The sequence below is a fragment of the Lagenorhynchus albirostris genome, chromosome 4 (genome assembly GCF_949774975.1).
Source record: "Lagenorhynchus albirostris chromosome 4, mLagAlb1.1, whole genome shotgun sequence".
Taxonomy (NCBI): Eukaryota; Metazoa; Chordata; class Mammalia; order Artiodactyla; family Delphinidae; genus Lagenorhynchus; species Lagenorhynchus albirostris.
Genome location: NC_083098.1, coordinates 62,456,687 through 62,475,667, shown reverse-complemented (window position 1 = coordinate 62,475,667; position 18,981 = coordinate 62,456,687). Strand labels below are relative to the sequence as shown.

General features: G+C 36.1%; 1 protein-coding gene across 1 annotated transcript in view; it reads right to left on the bottom strand.

The window, feature by feature from the left end:
• Nucleotides 1-1,564: 1,564 nt before the first annotated feature.
• Nucleotides 1,565-18,981, bottom strand: part of TMPRSS11E (transmembrane serine protease 11E) — a 53,850-nt gene continuing 36,433 nt past the window's right edge. The window contains exons 6-10 of the mRNA XM_060148077.1: nt 15,023-15,061; nt 13,365-13,542; nt 12,252-12,511; nt 11,503-11,645; nt 1,565-5,455 (exon numbers count right to left, since the gene is read on the bottom strand). Of these exons, the coding sequence (XP_060004060.1) occupies nt 5,294-5,455; nt 11,503-11,645; nt 12,252-12,511; nt 13,365-13,542; nt 15,023-15,061 (782 nt within the window). The 3' untranslated portion in view covers nt 1,565-5,293. The remainder of the gene's footprint in view (nt 5,456-11,502; nt 11,646-12,251; nt 12,512-13,364; nt 13,543-15,022; nt 15,062-18,981) is intronic.

Here is an 18,981-nt window from a genome sequence, read left to right as displayed (position 1 = left end):
ACAGCAAAGTGATTCACTTATACATATATCTATTCTTTTTCAAATTCTTTTCCCATTTAGGTTATTACAGAATACTGAGTTCCCTGTGCCATAGAGCAGGCTCTTGATTGTTAACTATCTTAAATATAGTAGTGTGTATTCACACAATCCCAAACTCCCAATTTATCCCTCCTCCCCACCTTTCCCTTTTAGTAACCATGTTTGTTTTTTCTAAGTCTGTGAGTTTGCTTCTGTTTTGTAAATAAGTTCATTTGTATCATTTTTTTATTCCACATACAAGCAATATCATATAATATTTGTCTTTCTCTGTCTGACTTACTTCACTTAGTATGATAATCTCCAGGTCCATCCATACTGCTGCAAATGACATTATTTCATTATTTTTAATGGGTTAGTAATATTCCATTGTGTATATGTCCCACATCTTCTTTATCCATTCATCTGTCAGTGGACATTTAGGTTGCTTCCATGTTTTGGCTATTGTAAACAGCAGTGCAATGAATATTGGGGTGCATGTATCCTTTTGAACCATAGTTTTCTCTGGATATATGCCCAGGAGTGGGATTGTTAGATCATATGGTAGCTCTATTTTTAGTTTTTTAAGTAATCTCCCTACTGTTCTCCATAGTAACTCTACTAATTTACATTCCCACAACAGTGTAAGAGGGTTCCCTTTTCTCCACACGCTCTCCAGCATTTATTGTTTGTAGACTTTTTGATGATGGCCATTCTGACTGGTGTGAAGTGGTATCTCATTGTAGTTTTGATTTGCATTTCTCTAATAATTAGCGATGTTGAGCATCTTTTCATGTGCCTCTTGGCCATCTGTATGTCTTCTTTGGAGTAATGTCTGTTTAGATTTTTAAAAAATCCATTTTTAATGGCACCCTGAGTACAATTTATTTAATACTGTCCTCATATTTATTTTTAAATATAAAATTACTTTTTAGTGTTAATTATATTAATAATATTGTACATTAAATCTCTAGTACTTATTTGTCTTATAACTGGCACCTTGATCTTGGGCTTCTCAACCTCCAGAACTGCAAGAAACACATTTCTGTTGTTTATTAGTCACCCAATCCATGGTATGGCGGCTTCATTTTGCAGGAAGAAACCTGAACATCAGTAATGTTTGTTAATTTACACCACCAGAGTGCTAGAACTAACAAGAGAAATATTCTAGAGTTAAAAAACATTATTGCTGCACTGGCTTTCTGCTGAAAGTTGTTTCTTTGAAAATGTTTTGTGAATTTCTTGAACGTCACAGAATTTAATTATTAAATTCCCTATTTTTACATGAAAAGATATTAAGATAATAACACTATTATTAAGATATAGTCTTATTGTATTTGAACATATAATTGGTCCTGCAAAGTTTCTAAGTGTGTAAGTACATAGGATGATGCACCAGGAACAGTGGTAAATGTAAAATTTGTACACCAAAGGAGGTTAGGGTTGACAATTGATGTGTGTTTGCATAGTACTTTATATAAGATTGAGAAAAAAATGGGAAGATACAATGAAAATTAGGTTCACACAAAAACCTACACACCCACATACAAATGTTATAGTAACTTTATTCATAGTAGCCAAAAACTATAAACAACTTGAATGCCCTTCAATGTATGAATGGTTAAACAAACTGCAGTGCTTCCATACTGTGGAATACTACACAGCAATAAAATGAGAATGAATTATTGTGTGTGTGTGGCACGCACAACTTGGATTGATCTCAAGGGAATTATGCTGAGTGAAGAAGCCAACCTCCAAAGTTTACATATCGTATGATTCCATTTATATACCATTCTTGAAATGACAAAATTATACAGATGGAGAACAGATTAATGTTTGCCAGGGGTTAAAGACTGGGAACAGGGGTAGGGATGGAGCCAGATGGCCATGGGTAGCGTGAGGGGTCCTTGTGATCAAACTATTCTGCATTTTGACTGTGGTGGTGGCCCACAAATCCATACATGAGATAAAAAACAACATGGAACTAAATACACACACACATGCAAATAACTGCATGTTTTAAAAACATAAAATGTCAAAAGGTTAATAGATTGTCTCAATGTCAACTTCCTGGTTGTGATATTGTACTATAGCTAAGCAAGATGTTACCTTTGCCAGAAACTGGATAAAGGATACACGGGATCTCTCTGTATTACATTTTACAACTCTGTGTGAGTCTATGATTATCTGAAAATAAAAATGTTATTTTTAAGTGGTAAGAAATTTCAGAAAAAAGAATGTTATCTCCACTTGAGGGAGTCAAGGAAGGCTTCATGGAGGAGGCATCGTTTGAATTAGACTGTAGATCTTCATGTAATCCAGTAACTCTATGGTTAATAAGGTTTATCATTTTTAAAAGTTGAAATGAAAAATTAGAATAACAGAGAACAACTTGACAATCTCTTTTGGAATGATCCTAATAAAACTTCTTTTGTAGAATTAAAATTAAACAAGAAGTCAGTGCATTCTGTTGACCTGCTCATCTCTTCATTTTGAAAATACTTATTCAAGCTATTGTGATCAAGTAGCAATTGTATAAAATAAGACTGTAGTTACAGCAACAGTTATAATAACACTGTTTCTTGAGCACCTACTATGTTCCAAGAACTTTGCTAAGCACTTTGAAATATCTCATTTTGATCTCTACAATGGTGTTTGAGGTAAATATTATTATCCCTGTTTTATAAGTGAGTATACTGAGGCTTAGTGTGTATAAATAACTGGATTAAGTCACACAATGTAAAATCTGGGATTACTTCTTAACACATCATTAACCGGGGGATTTTTGCAGAAACTAAAGCCTGTGGCCGTAATATGTCTCCAGTCAAAAATGTGTTAAATCAATGTGTAAATAATAACAAAGCTATATTTTCTGCATAATACAAAAATAAAAGGTCAGTTCAACAACACTTATTGAAAGACTATTATATACAGAGCACTTTATTAGGTACTGTGGGAAGAGAGATAAAAGATGTCGCTGAGAAATGGCCTGCCCTCTTGCACAGTTAATAAGTATTATTTCAGTCATGACTTCTTAACTTTTTCCAACGAGATGGTTAAAACAGACATGTCCAGGAATGCTGAAACCCTTTATAAGTTATCTTTCAAAGAAAGTTATTTTAAAAATATGATACAGTATTATCTATTTCTCTGTGCACATAAAATTTGAACTATTGCTCATATTTTCACTGTGGCCTAACCTCTATTTCTCAAATCTTTTGTAAAAAAAAATATCAGAAATATTTCTCTGAGAAATATGATGCCATTGTGAAATTAAACTTCTAAAATTTCTCCTTAATTTAAATCTCTTCAAGTTTGTTTGCCAAAGAAATTCCTCATTATCACATTATAAAATGTATTTTAATTTGGAAAGTCACGTCCAGAAATCTGGAATATACTACTCATGGTGTCAATTTATATGGATTCATCTTTAAATGCCTTCGCAAAGATGAATTGTATTCTTTCGGTTTTACTACAGTTTTCATTATTACTTGAACATCCCAAGGGCTTGCTTCCCTGGATCTACCTGTGTGCTACCTAGAGGCCCAACTGCAAAACATACTCAAACAAGGGGAACCAATTTTTAACAGAACACTAAGAGAAATTAAGTTTGAAATGTACTTAAGTCTTTGTTTAAAATTCAACATTTTCCTCAATTTTTTTCAAAAGAGTTCATTAAATGAAATATGTTTTTGCAAAATATTTAATGCTGTCAGTTCATATCAGATTTCCTACCTTATTTTAGCCAAGTCCCTAAATTTTATCAGTTCATATACCAGCATTATTTAGGTTGATAAAAATCAATCTTTTTCTACTAATGTTTCTTTCAAAGTGGTTACGGTACAATACAGAACTCACACGAGTAGCTATACACAATGAGGAAAGGGTAATGGAAAGATTCCGTGAAATCTCACCACCAACAGGCCTGTACGCCATGGCACCGATCCTAACTTCACAGTGCCTAGATCACTTGAATGTTGTGTATCTAACAACTCAGTAATAATTTACCAGAGCTGAAATTATGAAGGTGGTTGATATTAGGCTTTTTCTCATCAACTTTATATCTAGGCAGTGAGAAATTCAGTGTCATGCTAGAGGTAGCAGGAGGCAGCTTTCGCGATGATGTCTTCCCCCTGAGCCCAGAAGAGTCTAAGAGGCCCATGGTCCAAGCACTGACTGGAAATGTGGAGGAGGGGGAGGGAGTGGTAAGAAGGGGAATCTGCAGTCATTTCAAAATAGAGGTCTGACCTCTAGCTTCATTTGCACAACTACAGCTACACACTAACACCTGGACCTTATTCCCCTTCAAGGCCTTGCAGTTTGGAAAAGCTTTAAATACAAATACACAAGCACTTGGTGATAATTCCATTTCATTCAGTAGTTTGTACTGATTCTGTTTTTATTTCCTCCTATCCAACCACACAAAAATCTTACCACATAAGGTATGCTGGTTGTTCTTAAGTGAATTTTCATTCTAGCCTCAGACTTTAAAAGAATTTGCAATAAATTGATTGGTGACATTTTCCCCATCTTCCCCTTCCTCTTGAATTATTATATTATAATATCAAGCAAATTGATGATATTTATTTTTTATTATTATATATTGACATTCTCAGTAGTGCAATGTTAAATAAATATTATTTGCTTTAACTTAGAATAAGTACATTATATAGTTTGTATAATTATTATAGGCCACAAGAAAACAGAATCTTCCCCACACTTATCTCTTGTTTGCTGGAAATGAAAATAAAGTTGTATTTCGGTTTCTCTTTGTTTCCTTAACTTTAGTTCCCATTCTTTTGCCGTCATGAAGTGTTTGGTATTCCGCTGTCTGTGTGCTTGAGCTTTCATAATGATTAAGATCACTTTCCTCATTTCATTAAGAAAAAAAAACACCTAATACTTTCCTGTACATAAAAAGGTAGCTCTTTCCTTTTCATACTTCCTTTTACTCTTTGTCCTGCACCTTGAAAGTGGAAATTTACCGAGATGAGAGAAACTGGGGAAATGAAGGAGGGGATCGCTTCAGATTGTATGTATGCATGAGAAATTTATGTCAACAAGCCAAAATTTGATGATAGAAAACAAGTGACTGCAAGTTGGGACAGAATCCATCTGGCAGAAGCAGGATGCTAAGTGAAGCAGAGCTAGGAAGGAAATAGCAGATAGTTTAGTTCGATCAGTCACATCCAGGTGATCTGCATGACTTCTGCAATTCTATATCTCTAAGAACGGCCTCTACACAAAAATGTGTTCCATTCTTCTAGGTTGTTCTCTCTCAGACACCAGTTTTGGAAGCGATCCAGTCCCGGAAGGCAGTCACTCTAGCATAAACACCGGGTTTATTGGGATGCCCACAGTCGTCTCCCCAGCTCACTATTCCAGCGAGGTACCAGATATCTCTAGCATCTGGACTAACCAGTGGTCCTCCGGAGTCACCCTAAAGGAGAAGGGAGAGATTGGTAATTAGTATTTCAGTTTTTCACAGAGAAATGTGCTGTTTTTCTAACATGAGTTTAATGAAAGGGGCGGTTTTCAAAAATCTTCAGTGTGCTCAAATGAGAAGCAATGCTTTTTATCTATGCCAGTAATTCACATAAAGGAGGCACTCCCCTACCTGGAGAACAGCTTAGACTCAGGGTTCAGTACACAGAGATTAAAGACTCCACCTCTTGGCAGGACAGTACTAGTCTGATACATCTGACAAAATAACTGCCCATACTCTTTATCAGTTTGACACAGCTCCCAAAAGAAGGGTGAAGAATTTATTACTGATAAAGAATACAGACATTAGGGTCAGACACCTGAGTTTAAATCTCAAGTCTGGCCCTTTGAAGCTGGCTAAGACCTTTAATTCGCTTATTTGTAATGCTCCTAATAATACCTACCTTCAATGATAATTTTGAAGATTATGCAAGACAGTGTATGCAATGTGCTCAGCATAGAGCCTGGCACAAAACAGAACTTAGTAAATATTATATATAACCACAAATTCCAATTGTTTGTGCTTTGTGAAAAACAGCCAGTGGGCTGTTTTTTTATACAGGTCATAAAAACAAGGTGCTGACTGATCTTCCCGAAAAATCCTGGGGTCTCTAGTTACTGACCACCAATTAAGTGTTCGGCACTATATGAAACTATTAATTAATATATTATTTCATTAACCCATGTAATTCTGGCAACAAAACATGGAGTTAGGTTTCATTTTCTCCATTTTAGCAGTGAAGAAACTGAAGCCAACAAAAGTTAAGCAATTTTCCTGATATCACACGCTACTCAATATCCAGAGTGATCTAACTCAGAAGCCTATGCTTTCTTTCCCCTTACATTATACTAACTTCCTTGTGAATTTTCTTTTGTCCACATAAAAATTTTAACTAATAGTAATAATAACTCAATTAGAAATAATGTGTTTGTAATTTTTAAATCAATTAACCAATAAGTATTTACTTATACTCTCATATGTGGTAGGAGATGTAAAAAGAGTATAAACACATGAGCCCTCCTCTCAAGCAGTGTACAATCTGCTTATAGAAATTAAATGTATTATATGAAGCTATTTGATAACAAATCATTTTGATAATTGAAACCCAGGCATATGTGAAGACATAGCAGATTAGGAAAAAGAAATAGAAGATGCCAGAGACAACAAAGCTTAAATTTGTTTAAGAGACAGGAGTGAATGAGTCTGAGAATAAGGTAATTAAGGAAAAAAAGAAAGCAGTGAGTCTAACAGCATTACAAGCTGAAAACTAAGTTAATGCCAGCAAGTATCAAATAGAGAAAGATATAGTGGGTTCTGTTAACATTAGTTAGCTCACATGCGATTGGTGAATAGGGGAGTTATATCAGGATAAGGTGGAAGTTTTCATGGCTTATATGTGTTTTTGTCTTAGGCAGTGGAGCCAGAATAATGGGAGTAGAATTGCAATCTTCAGAAGAAAAGGCCTCAGCTCAGCTATTGCACAGGCGGAAGCCTTTGAGGCTCTATTTTAAGAAAATGTTAAGAGTGTCTGTGCCGAGGAAGCCCTCTCCCTGCCCAGAGTGGCACAGCCCAGGCTTGCTTAATTCTTGGGTCCTGGCAGGTCGGAGTTCCTCCTCTGCCCAGAGCTATACTCCCATGTGCATTGTCTCAGCCTCAGCAAGTCAGTTATTTCTACTCTATTGTTTCTGTGCATTTTTAACTTCCCTTAAGTCAGCCACCAGCCACCCTGGGCATTCTGTCTACCTACATTGTCTAAGTTATTTTTCAAGGTACAATTATTTTTGTTGTTGTTGATGTTAATTATCTGGTTACAAAGTTGCATAGCCTTTGAGGGGTCTGTTGGTCTGTATCTAACCCTATTTTTACCATAAATTCAGTTATTTTTAGTGAGTGGTTTAGTGAGAAACATAACAGGAAGTTTATTCAAGAATATGTGTATGGGACTTCCCTGGTGGCACAGAGGTTAAGAATCTGCCTGGCAATGCAGGGGACACAGGTTCCATCCTTGGCCTGGGAAAGTTCCATACGCGGCGGAGCAACTAAGCCCATGCACCACAACTACTGAGCTCTAGGACCCGCGAGCCACAACTACTGAGCCTGCACGCCTAGAGCCCGAGCTCTGCAACAAGAGAAGCCACCACAATGAGAAGCTCGTGAACCACAATGAAGAGTAGCCCCTGCTCGCTGCAACTAGAGAAAGCCAGCTTGCCACAAGGAAGACCCAACACAGCCAAAGAAAAAATAAAAGAATATGTGTATGTATAACTGATATAACTGATTCACTACGCTGTACAGCAGAAACTAACACAACATTGTAAATCAACTATACTCCAATAAAAAAATTTTTTAAAAAGAATATATATATATATATCACAACAGAAACTTTTAAAACTAGAAGAAGCCAAACTAGAAACCAATGTTAGTGATCAAGATATGAAGTAATGAAGGAATAGAGTAGGGTCTTTAAAGAAAGAATAAAGACAAAGAGATAAATTTGGAAGGAATAGTAAAGAGGAAAAATATTTCATGACTTAATTGATTACATGTGAAGGAGATTTAAGAGTAAAAGAAGATTCCAAGAATAATGAAAGCCAACCACATAAATGAGAAACTTGAAATGAAAAAACAGGTAACATTTCGTGATGCCTGTTGAGTTTAAGATGGCAATTACATAAATTTTAGTCTTATACTAACAACTTAAAACATATAAATGGAAACGGTTTTGGAGTACATGAAAATGTGAGACTGAATTTGGGCAAGAGGTTAATTTTGAAGATGTAGATTTGGAAGTCATTAAAGTGACAGCTGACTTAAAGAAAAGATAATTTCTTTGAGTGAGTATATAGAGAGGGAAAAAAATGAGTGTTGAGGAACAGCCAGGCTTAGAGGGAGGGAGAGAGGAAGAGAAAGAGAAACCAAAATAAGGAACCAGGAATGAGTTGTTAGAGAAGGAGGGAGGGGAAAATCACCATATTTCAGGATCATAGAACCCAAAGAAAGATCATATTTTAAGAGGAGGTAGCCACATGCCACTGAGATGGGAAGGAGTAGGACACCCAAGTAAAGGTTTTTGCATATAAAGTTATTAATGATTTTTGAGATATTAAAATACAAGGAAGGGGCTTCCCTGGTGGCGCAGTGGTTGAGAGTCCGCCTGCCAATGCAGGGGACACAGGTTCGTGCCCCGGTCCGGGAAGATCCCACATGCCACAGAACAGCTAGGCCTGTGAGCCATGGCCGCTGAGCCTGTGCGTCCGGGCCTGTGCTCCGCAATGGGAGAGGCCACAACAGTGAGAGGCCACGTACCGCAAAAAAAAAAAAAAAAAAAAAAATACATGGAGGCAGTAAAGTGGCAAAAATTGTGGAGAGTAGACATAAAAGAGGGGGGAAAATGAGTGCCAGGTCCCCCCTGAAATAGAAAAGCAGGATATTATAATCACAAGGCTAAACTTGGTTTCTCCTCTTTAATTCCCCAAATTTATGAGACATTCACATCTAATACTATTATCAAAATGGCATTGTAGAATAGGTGACATATTTTCAAGTGAAATCATATACATCTGTGATTTACTTCAAAATAGATCTAGAGTTTAGGATGGGGAGAAGAAGGTTGGGGGGTTAAAATATATAGGAATGAACTAAGATCGACCATGAGTTGATAATGTTGAAGCTGGGTGATGAGTACACACTCCAGCCTATAACAGAAAAAACTGTGGCCCCATTCCAACCCCCATAAGCAAAGGCCAATTGGGGAGCCTAGACTTCCAGCCTTACCAGGATCTAATGAGGCCCAATCCCCCATCAGACTTATGTCAGAGAAGTCTGAGTGGGGAGCCACTCTTTCATCCCTGCCAGGTTATGATGAAGCCCTCCTCTACCTCCTCTGTGGTGACCAGCTGGGGAGCATGGACTACAGCCCAATGGTAAGGAGGCATAACTTTCTCTCCCAGTAGGGTGATGTCAGAAGAGGCCTAGTGGAGAGCCAAGCAGTGATGAGGCCACTACCCCATGAGGTCAGTGGAGACCACAAGGGGAGCAGTAACAAGATGCCCCCATCCAGAGTGGTATTTTTATATTGATACTTCATCCTCACTATCTCAGGCTTTACATGTGGAATCCCCTCAATGGAAGGGGTGGGGGGTTTTCTATTCATCCAACAAGTTGGTGAGGATGGGAAAAAGAAAATATTTAAAGAAAACTATATTTAATAAGTTTCCCTAACCTTTAAAAAAAAAAAACAAAAAAACAACAACCAAAAAAACCCACGCCTAGTGAAGAGCCTGAAATTCCACCTCCATCCAGCAGTAACAAAGCACTATTCACCACCCTGGTGTCAGAGGACAATGAGTGGGACTAAGATAGCACTTCCCTACCCCCTTTGGTGTCATGTCAGAGGAACCCTGTTAAAACAGAAGATACAGAGACTCATAACATAATACCCAAAATGTCCAGGATATATCTGAAAATCACTCAATACCAAGAACCAGGAATATTTTGACTTGAGTGAGAAAAGGCAATCAATAGACACTGACACAGAGATGACACAGATGTTGGAGTTATCTGACAAAGATTTTAAAGCAGCCATCACAAAAATATCTTAACGAGCAACTACCACCTGCTTGAAATAAATGAAAAAATTTAGAAGTTTCAGTAAAGAAATAGCATACATAAAGGATCAAATGGAAATCTCAGAACTGAAAAATACTATAATCTATAAAAAAAAAAAAACCTCACTAGAAGTACTTAACAGAAGAATGGAGATGATGGAAGAAAAAAAATCAATGAACTTGAAGACAGAATGATAGAAATTACTCAATTTGAACAGAGAGAAAGAGGAGTGGAAAGAAAAAGAACAGAAGCTTAGAGATCTCTGAGACCATAATGGAAGAGCTAACGTACCTGTTACTAGAGTTCCAGAAAGAGACAAAAAAGAAAGTAAGGCTGAAAAAGTTTTCAAATAAATAATGGCTGAAAATTTCCCAAATTTGTCAAAGGACATAAACCTGCAGATTAAAAAGCTGAGCAAGCCCTAAGCAGTATAACCCAGAGAAATCCATGACAAGATACGTAATCAAACTTCTGAAAACTAAAGACAAAGAAAAAACCTTGAACACAGCAAAAGAGAAATGACACCTCTTCTTTTAGGGAAAAACAATTCTAATAACAGCAGATTCCTCATCAGAGATCACAGAGGCCATGATTTACGTGCTGGGGAAAAAAAATTGTCAATCCTAAATTCTATATCTGGCAAAATTATGATTTAGAAATGAATAGGAAATATAGAATTTTGCAAACAAAGAAAATCTAAGGGAATTTGTCACTAGCAGATCTACACTAAAAGAATGGCTAAAGGAAGTTTCTGAAACAGGAAAGAAATGATATAAAAATAATCTTAGAAAATCAGAGGGAAAGAAAGAACAAATTATGAGTAAATAGACTTCCCTTCTCCTCTTGAGTTTTCTAAGTTACATTTGGCACTTGAAGCAGAAACACTGTTTGATGTGGCTCTCAGCATATAGAGAGGAAATATTTAATATTTGTATTTATTAATATTTAATATTATAAATGAGGGAGGGTTAAAGAGACTTAAAGGGACATACATTTTCTATTCTAAACCCCACTCAAACTAGTAAAATCTCAACGCCAGTAGACTGTGATAAGTTATGTGTGTTTAACTTAGAGGAAACACACAATTTTCTTACAAAGAGAGAGTCTGGTCAAAAACACTAATAAATAAATCAAAGTGGAATTCTAAAAAAAGGTTACTGTATGATGCTACACTCTCAAAATTACAAAATTATAGAGGGCAAACAGATTGGTGATTGCCAGGTGTTAGTGATGATAAAGTGTTGGGGGAGGGAAATAGATGTTATTATAAAGGGAGACAGACCTCTGTGATGATAGAAGATGAGACCCCTCTGTACTATCTTTGCAACTTCCTGTAAAGCTGTAATTATTTAAAAATAAAAGGTGAACAAAAAATTATGTAGCAAACCACTTACCTGGCACGCATCTCTGTTTCCTTTCAAGGATCCAGCACATAACATTCTAGGAGTTATGGCATTATTGTAAGCTTTGTGTTCATTACAGATTTTAGTGTCTATGAGATTCACCTGTACTTGCCGAAGGTGATTTTGACTACTTCCTAAAGGAAAAAAATAGACTTCATATTTATAAATCTACATATATTCTATAAACCTGAAGAAAGTCTTTTATAGTTAATTATTAGATAAGATGGTGGCATAGAATCTTAGGATATATATTTTTTCAGGTACAGTAAAATTTGGGAAATGAATTCTTTTCTAACTATTTTAAATGAAGTTAGGTACCTAGGAAAGAAGCTCCAGTTGTTTAAGTAATTTCTCTGTCATTGTTAAGCTTAGAAGATAATTTCAGCAGGGGAGAATGGTGGCTTTATGATTCTCTGATCTTCACAACTGGGTGTATGTATTAATGATCCCTAATCTCTTATGTGGTTAATACCCTAGTAAAAATTTCAGATATATTTACTCTTTCAGACACCTTACCAAGCACAATTACTATAGTGGTAGTGATGTATTTGATAGTAACCTAAGGCCTGAAGGAATTTATGTGTCTTCTAAATGACTTAGTTCACAAGTAGGGCCTGACTTGGCCCCGGTCCATATGACCAACCCACAAACATATTTTGGCATAATGGCATTCCATTTTTTAAATGCCTTAGAATACCAAATTAAATTACTATGATTTGACTTTCTCCTCAGATGCGCACCATCATTTTGCAGTGCTCCAAATCCTGTCACAAACATCTCATCACCAGGGTGGAATTCACGGGATGCATCAGGGAGACAAATTCTGTGTACTGCATTTGTGTAGGAAACAGGGCTAGAAAGCTCTGCAACTGAAATATCATAGTCATGTGATGGATATTTGTATTTTTCATGCACAATTATCCTCCGGAGGCCTTGTTTCATTTTTGGAGGCTCTATTTTTACTCCAAAGGAAGCAGTCCATCTGGCTGGGTCCTTATACCTGAGGAGAAAGTATGAGGAACAAATCCTACTTTACCATTTTTACCAATATAACTATTTATATTAAATAATTTAATGTAAAAGTATCAATGTAAGTTTTCTTTTTAAAATGATGATTTATATGCATAGATACAAACTCTTTCCGATCTAAGGCTCAGGTGTCAGATCAGGTGGAAATTCCACCTTGGCATGTTTCTTAGGATATGCACGCCACTCAGCATGCTGAGTCACCCACTCCAGATCCTAGGACCTTTTGACATTTCTGGGCATCAGTTGACTCCAGGGGACATATGGAAAGCATATCCTGTACAGAATGAGAGAAGTGAATGTATTCTATGTGCACCATGTTGCCTATCCACACATTTCTCTGAAAATCAAAAATGTTATACAATAATTTAACAAAGCATTACTTATCCTGTATACTGTAGGCATTTTGCATTGGGTTGGAAGATTGAATTGAAATTCCTTGAAATATAACTAGTCGACCTATTCAGTTGTATAATTTGTTACTACCAAATTTCTTCATATTTAATTTTTTCGTACAACGTGGAATTTCCCTATCAGGGTCAAACCTACAATCCACCTAGCCTCTATCTCTGATAGATGACTCTCAAATTTCTGCTTCCTTTGATAAATTATTGTGTAGTTGTCAATGGATAATTTATCTACATGTACTTTGGTACCATTTCCATTTCTAAACTATAAAACCTCTTACTAAGGTTTATGAATTTCCCACTCTCATATGTATATGATCTTTAATTTGTATTAAACTCATCTCTCATGAGGTATTTCCTTCCTGCCAAGCCACAGTACACTTTGCTTACCCTTAGTCATTCTCAAGGTTCAGGACTTACGTTCTAAAGCAGTGAGCAGCACTCACAAGCCATGTGTCATTAATCAAAGTTGCTCCACAGCGATGGATCCCATCCCATTGCAGACTAGCTTGCCATGGCCATTCACCCTCTTGTACCTCTGTCCCACCAACAATCCTGAGACTCTGTCTTGTAGTTTTGTGCCTTCGTGTCCCGCAGCCTGCAAAAGAGATGATGCGTTAGTTAGCAGTTGTTTTTTAAGTATCAAATTGTGTTACTGCGTCTCAAAATTCTTATACTTTGTGCTCCAACAGTATCAAATATTTTCTCTTGCTTTTACCTTTGCTTAAACTGTAGTGTTCCATTTATTTAACTCCTTTTCATCTTGTAAGATTTAAATCAGTCATGACCTTCTCTAGGATGCCTTCCCTAATAATTCCCTTGCCTCCAGACTGGATTACTTATGACTTTCTTGATGCTTACATCAAAATAATAATAACAATAATAATACTCTGTGTATATATATCTCTCTATATAATAGATTAATATATATTAGTTTATATTATTGTATGTATATATGTCTAATATTAGTATGAGGGATATTGTTTATAACAGGATGTCTCAATCTTGGCACTATTGACACTGTTAGATGGAGAATTCCTTGTGTGGGCAGCCGTCTCATGCATAATAGGATGTTTAAAGGATCCCTGGCCTATATACACTAGTACCAGTAGCATCCCCCCACTACAATCATGATAACCAAAATGCCACAATAGGACAGAGTCACTTGGGGGCCAAATTGCCCCTGTTTGAGAACTATTATTTTAGAACTCTGTTTATGCATTAGTCTCATATATCTAGTCTCATTTGAGTATGAGCTGCCTTAAGCAAGGAGTAAATCTTATCCATTTTATATCCCTGTTGACTAGCACAGCACTAGCACATAGCAAGTTCCCACTAAATATTGGTGACAAAAATATATGCCATTTAGGTAATGGGATTATCCTTTGGTTTTTATGTTTAGTTAAGTTTGTGAATTAACCAACATTCTGAGCTGGTGAATAACACACTTCCTTTCATCTTTTAACATAAATGTATTGTGTACTAATTCTGTTAAATATCAAATGTATTCTCTAAATCATGGCAGGGTACTCTGCTATAGGGGAAAGGAAATACTAAGCCTTGAGTCAGTATTTTTTTAAAATATGGGTGAAGATATTATCTGGGCCTTCAATAATTTCATCAGTCTATACTCCAACCCCGTAATTGTCTGTAATTTTTACAATAGGGATTAATAACATCAAGATTTTATTTAGTGTAGAGTAACACTAAATTTCTGCCTCTAGCTGACAAATAGCAACATACAGATTACTTTTGTATAATCTTTAGAAAATGTTCATGAGAGTATATTGTAGATATCTGCAATCAGAACATAAAGAAGTATTTTTGCCTTTTCTTTAACAACTGTACTACTCTCTTCCACTACACATCTGCCACAAGCCCCATACACCCATTCCAAAGTCCTCCCAGTTTTTATCCTTTTGCAATAAAATGTGCCTCAGAAATAAGATAAAATACCATGAGCTGTGCACAGATCAAACTTTGTTCTGACCCTATAATACCAACAAAGTAAGCCTAAATAATCCAGAGTTAAATTTTTCATTCAGGTAATGCAATTTTAATAAATATATTAAACTTACAATTGTTTAGAAAGTTGTCTGTTTCTGTCTCGTTGATTTCTGAAACACACAGAAATGGTGAATAGAACAGGGTCTGCACATCAGAATTTCATAATGCCTCTGAGTACTTCAAATACTAAAGGTTGCTCAATTCCATTATCGGATAGTATCTCTATGTTGTTAAAAAAAAGCAACACAGTTAGTTTATCATAGATAGAATACGTTCATTGTCTTGGGGAGAAGGGAGATTTGAACAGTGTTTCTTAAACTTTAGTGTGGCTAAAAGTCACCTAGAGAGCATCTTTATACTGTAAATTCCTGTTCCTCTTCCCAGTGATTCTGACTCAGTAGCTTTGTACTGAAACCCAGGAATCTGAATTTTATAGCCGGAAATAAGATGCAGGTAGTTCAGCCTTTTGCATGGGACATACTATTCTAAACCAGAGTATTGATTCCCCAGATGCGATAGTATTTCTATTGACCATTATTTCAGATTTTTTTTTTTTTTTTTTTACCAAACTCATAGGCATAGTTCCATCTGTATAACATATTCCAGTGGCCATAAATTTGTCCTTATTCCCATTTAAAAGCAAATGTTATCCTTTTCCAGGTCTTCTTTCTGCTGAAGTTTTAGCAAGACAGTTTGCCCTCAAATTGTCATTCAACTCTAGCCAGTGGCTCCTTAGTTTGTTGACTTGTCAACAATCAGGCCCTAATCCTATCCAAACACTAAACCAACCGACAGATACATAAAACTTTAAGAACTCAAATTTCCTGACTCAGTAGATTTCCAATGGCCCAACCTATTTTCTTAGAACCTGGTAAGATGGGAGTTCTAAATGCAAAAAATTTTAAAGTTAATTTTTCTTTTAGTATTTAATAATATTGATTTACCAAAAAAAAAAAAAATCTGTATTCTTGAGAGGCTTCTTTCTGACTTTCTCTGTTCTGGCTATATTTGGGGAAAATGACAAAAATGAGGAAGAAGTGACCATTTATTCTCAGTAAATAAAACACCACCACTAGTCTCCCTATTTCAATAACCTGTTCTTTATTTCAAGCTTTTCCTAGAGAAAATTCTGGCTTTGCATTTTTTTAATTGAAGTATATTTTCTTTACAATGTTGTATTAGTTTCTGCTGTACAGTGACGTGAATCAGCTATATGTATGCATATATCCCCTCCCTCTTAGACCTCCCTCACACCCCACTCACCCCACATCCCACCCATCTAGGTCATCACAGAGCACTGAGCTTTCTGTGCTTTATAGCATGTTTCTACTAGCTATTTTACACATGGTAGTGTACATATGTCAATCCTAATCTCTCAGTTCGTCCCACCCTCCCCTTCCCTACCTGTGTCTACATATCTGTTCTGTACATCTATGTTTCTATTCCTGCCCTGCATATAGGTTCATCTGTACCATTTTTCTAGATTACACATATATACGTTAATATACAATACTTGTTTTTATCTTTCTAGCTTACTTCACTCTGTATGAAAGACTCTAGGTCCATCCACATCTCTACAAATGACCCAATTTCATTCCTTTTTATGGCTGAGAAATATTCCATTGTACATATGTACCACACCTTCTTTATTCATTCATCTGTCATTGGACATTTAGGTTGTTTCCATGTCCTGCCTATTGTAAATAGTGCTGCAGTGAACATTGGGGTACATGTGTCTTTTTGCATTATGGTTTTCTCAGGGTATATGCCCAGTACTAGAACTGCTGGGTCATATGGTAGCTCTATTTTTAGTTTTTAAAGGAACCTCCATACTGTTCTCCATAGTGGCTGTAACAATTTACATTCCCATCAACAGTGCAAGAGGGCTCCCTTTTCTCCACACCCTCTCCAGCATTTATTGTTTGTATATTTTGTGATGATGGCCATTGTGACCAGTGTGAGGTGATACCTCATTGTAGTTTTGATTTGCATTTCTCTAATAATTAGTGATGTTGAGCATCTTTTCATGTGCCTCACTGCTATCTGTATGTCTTCTTTGGTGAAATGTCTATTTAGGTCTTCTGCCCATTTTTGGATTGGGTTGTTTGTTTTTTTTGATTTGAGCTCCCTGAGCTGTTTGTATATTTGGGAGATTAATCCTTTGTCTGTTGCTTCATTTGCAAATATTTTCTCCCATTCTGAGGGTTGTCTTTTTGTCTTGTTTATGGTTTCCTTTGCTGTGCAAAAGCTTTGAAGTTTCATTAGGTCCCATTTGTTTATTTTTGTTTTTATTTCCATTACTCAAGGAGGTGGTTCAAAAAAGATCTTGCTGTGGTTTATGTCAAAGAGTGTTTTCCTACGTTTTCCTCCAAGAGTTTTAGAGTCTCCAGTCTTATATTTAGGCCTTTAATCCATTTTGGGTTTATTTTTGTGTATGGTGTTAAGGAGTGTTCTAATTTCATTCTTTTACATGTAGCTGTCCAGTTTTCCCAACACCACTTATTGAAGAGGCTGTCTTTTCTCCATTGTATGTTCTTGCTTCCTTCATCATAAATTAGATAACTATATGTGCATGGGTCTATCTCTGGGCTTTCTATCCTGTACCATTGATCTATATTTCTGTTTTTGTGCCAGTACCATCCTGTCTTGATTACTATAGCTTTGTAGTATAGTTTGAAGTCAGGGAGCCTGATACCTCCAGCTCAGTTTTTCTTTCTCAAGATTGCTTTGGGGTCTTTTGTGCTTCCATACAAATTGTAAAACTTTTTTTTCTAATTCTGTGAAGAATGCCATTGGTAATTTGATATGGATTGCACTGAATCTGTAGATTGCTTTGGGTAGTATAGGTATTTTCACAATATTGATTCTTCCAATCCAAGAACATGGTATATTTCTCCATCTGTTTATGTTATCTTTGATTTCTTTCATCATTGTTTTATAGTTTTCTGAGTACAGACAGGTCTTTTGCCTCCTTAGGTAGGTTTATTTCTAGGTATTTTATTCTTTTTGTTGCAATGGTAAATGAGATTGTTTCTTTAATTTTTCTTTATTATCTTTTGTGGTTCGTGTATAGGAATGCAAGAGATTTCTGTGCATTAATTTTGTGTCCTGCAGCCTTACCAAATTCATCAATTAGTTCTAGTAGTTTTCTGGTGGCATCTTTAGGATTTTCTATGTATAGTATCATGACGTGCAAACAGTGACAGTTTTACTTCTTCTTTTCTGATTTGGATTCCTTTTATTTCTTTTTCTTCTCTGATTGCCATGGCTAGGACTTCCAAGACTATGTTGAATAATAATGGCAAGAATGGACACCCTTGTCTTCTTCCTGATCTTAGAGGAAATGCTTTCAGTTTTTCACCATTGAGAATATTTGCTGTGGCTTTGTCATATATGGCCTTTATTATGTTGAGGTAGGGTTCTTCTTTGCCCATTCTGGAGAGTTTTTATCATAAATGGGTGTTGAATTTTGTCAAAAGCTGTTTCTGCATCTATTGAGATGATTATATGGTTTTTATTCTTCAATTTGTTAATATGGTGTATCACATTGATTGATTTGTGTATCATGAAGAATCCTTGCATCCCTGGGCTAAATCCCACTTGATCATGGTGTATGATCCTTTTAATGTGTTGTTGGATTCTGTTTGCTAGTATTTTGTTGAGGATTTTTACATCTATATTCATTAGTGATATTGGTCTGTAATTTTCTTTTTTTGTAGTATCTTTGTCTTGTTTTGGTATCAGGGTGATGGTGACCTCATAGAATGAATTTGAGGGTGTTCCTCCCTCTACAACTTTTTGGAAGAGTTTGAGAAGGATGGTGTTATCTCTTCTCTAAATGTTTGATAGAATTTGACTGTAAAGGCATTGGTCCTGGACTTTTGTTTGTTGGAAGATTTTTAATCTCAGTTTCAATTTCATTACTTGTGATTGGTCTATTCACAATTGGAAGATTATACCTTTCTAAGAATTTGTCCATTTCTTCCAGGTTGTCCATTTTATTGGCATAGAGTTGCTTGTAGTAGTCTCT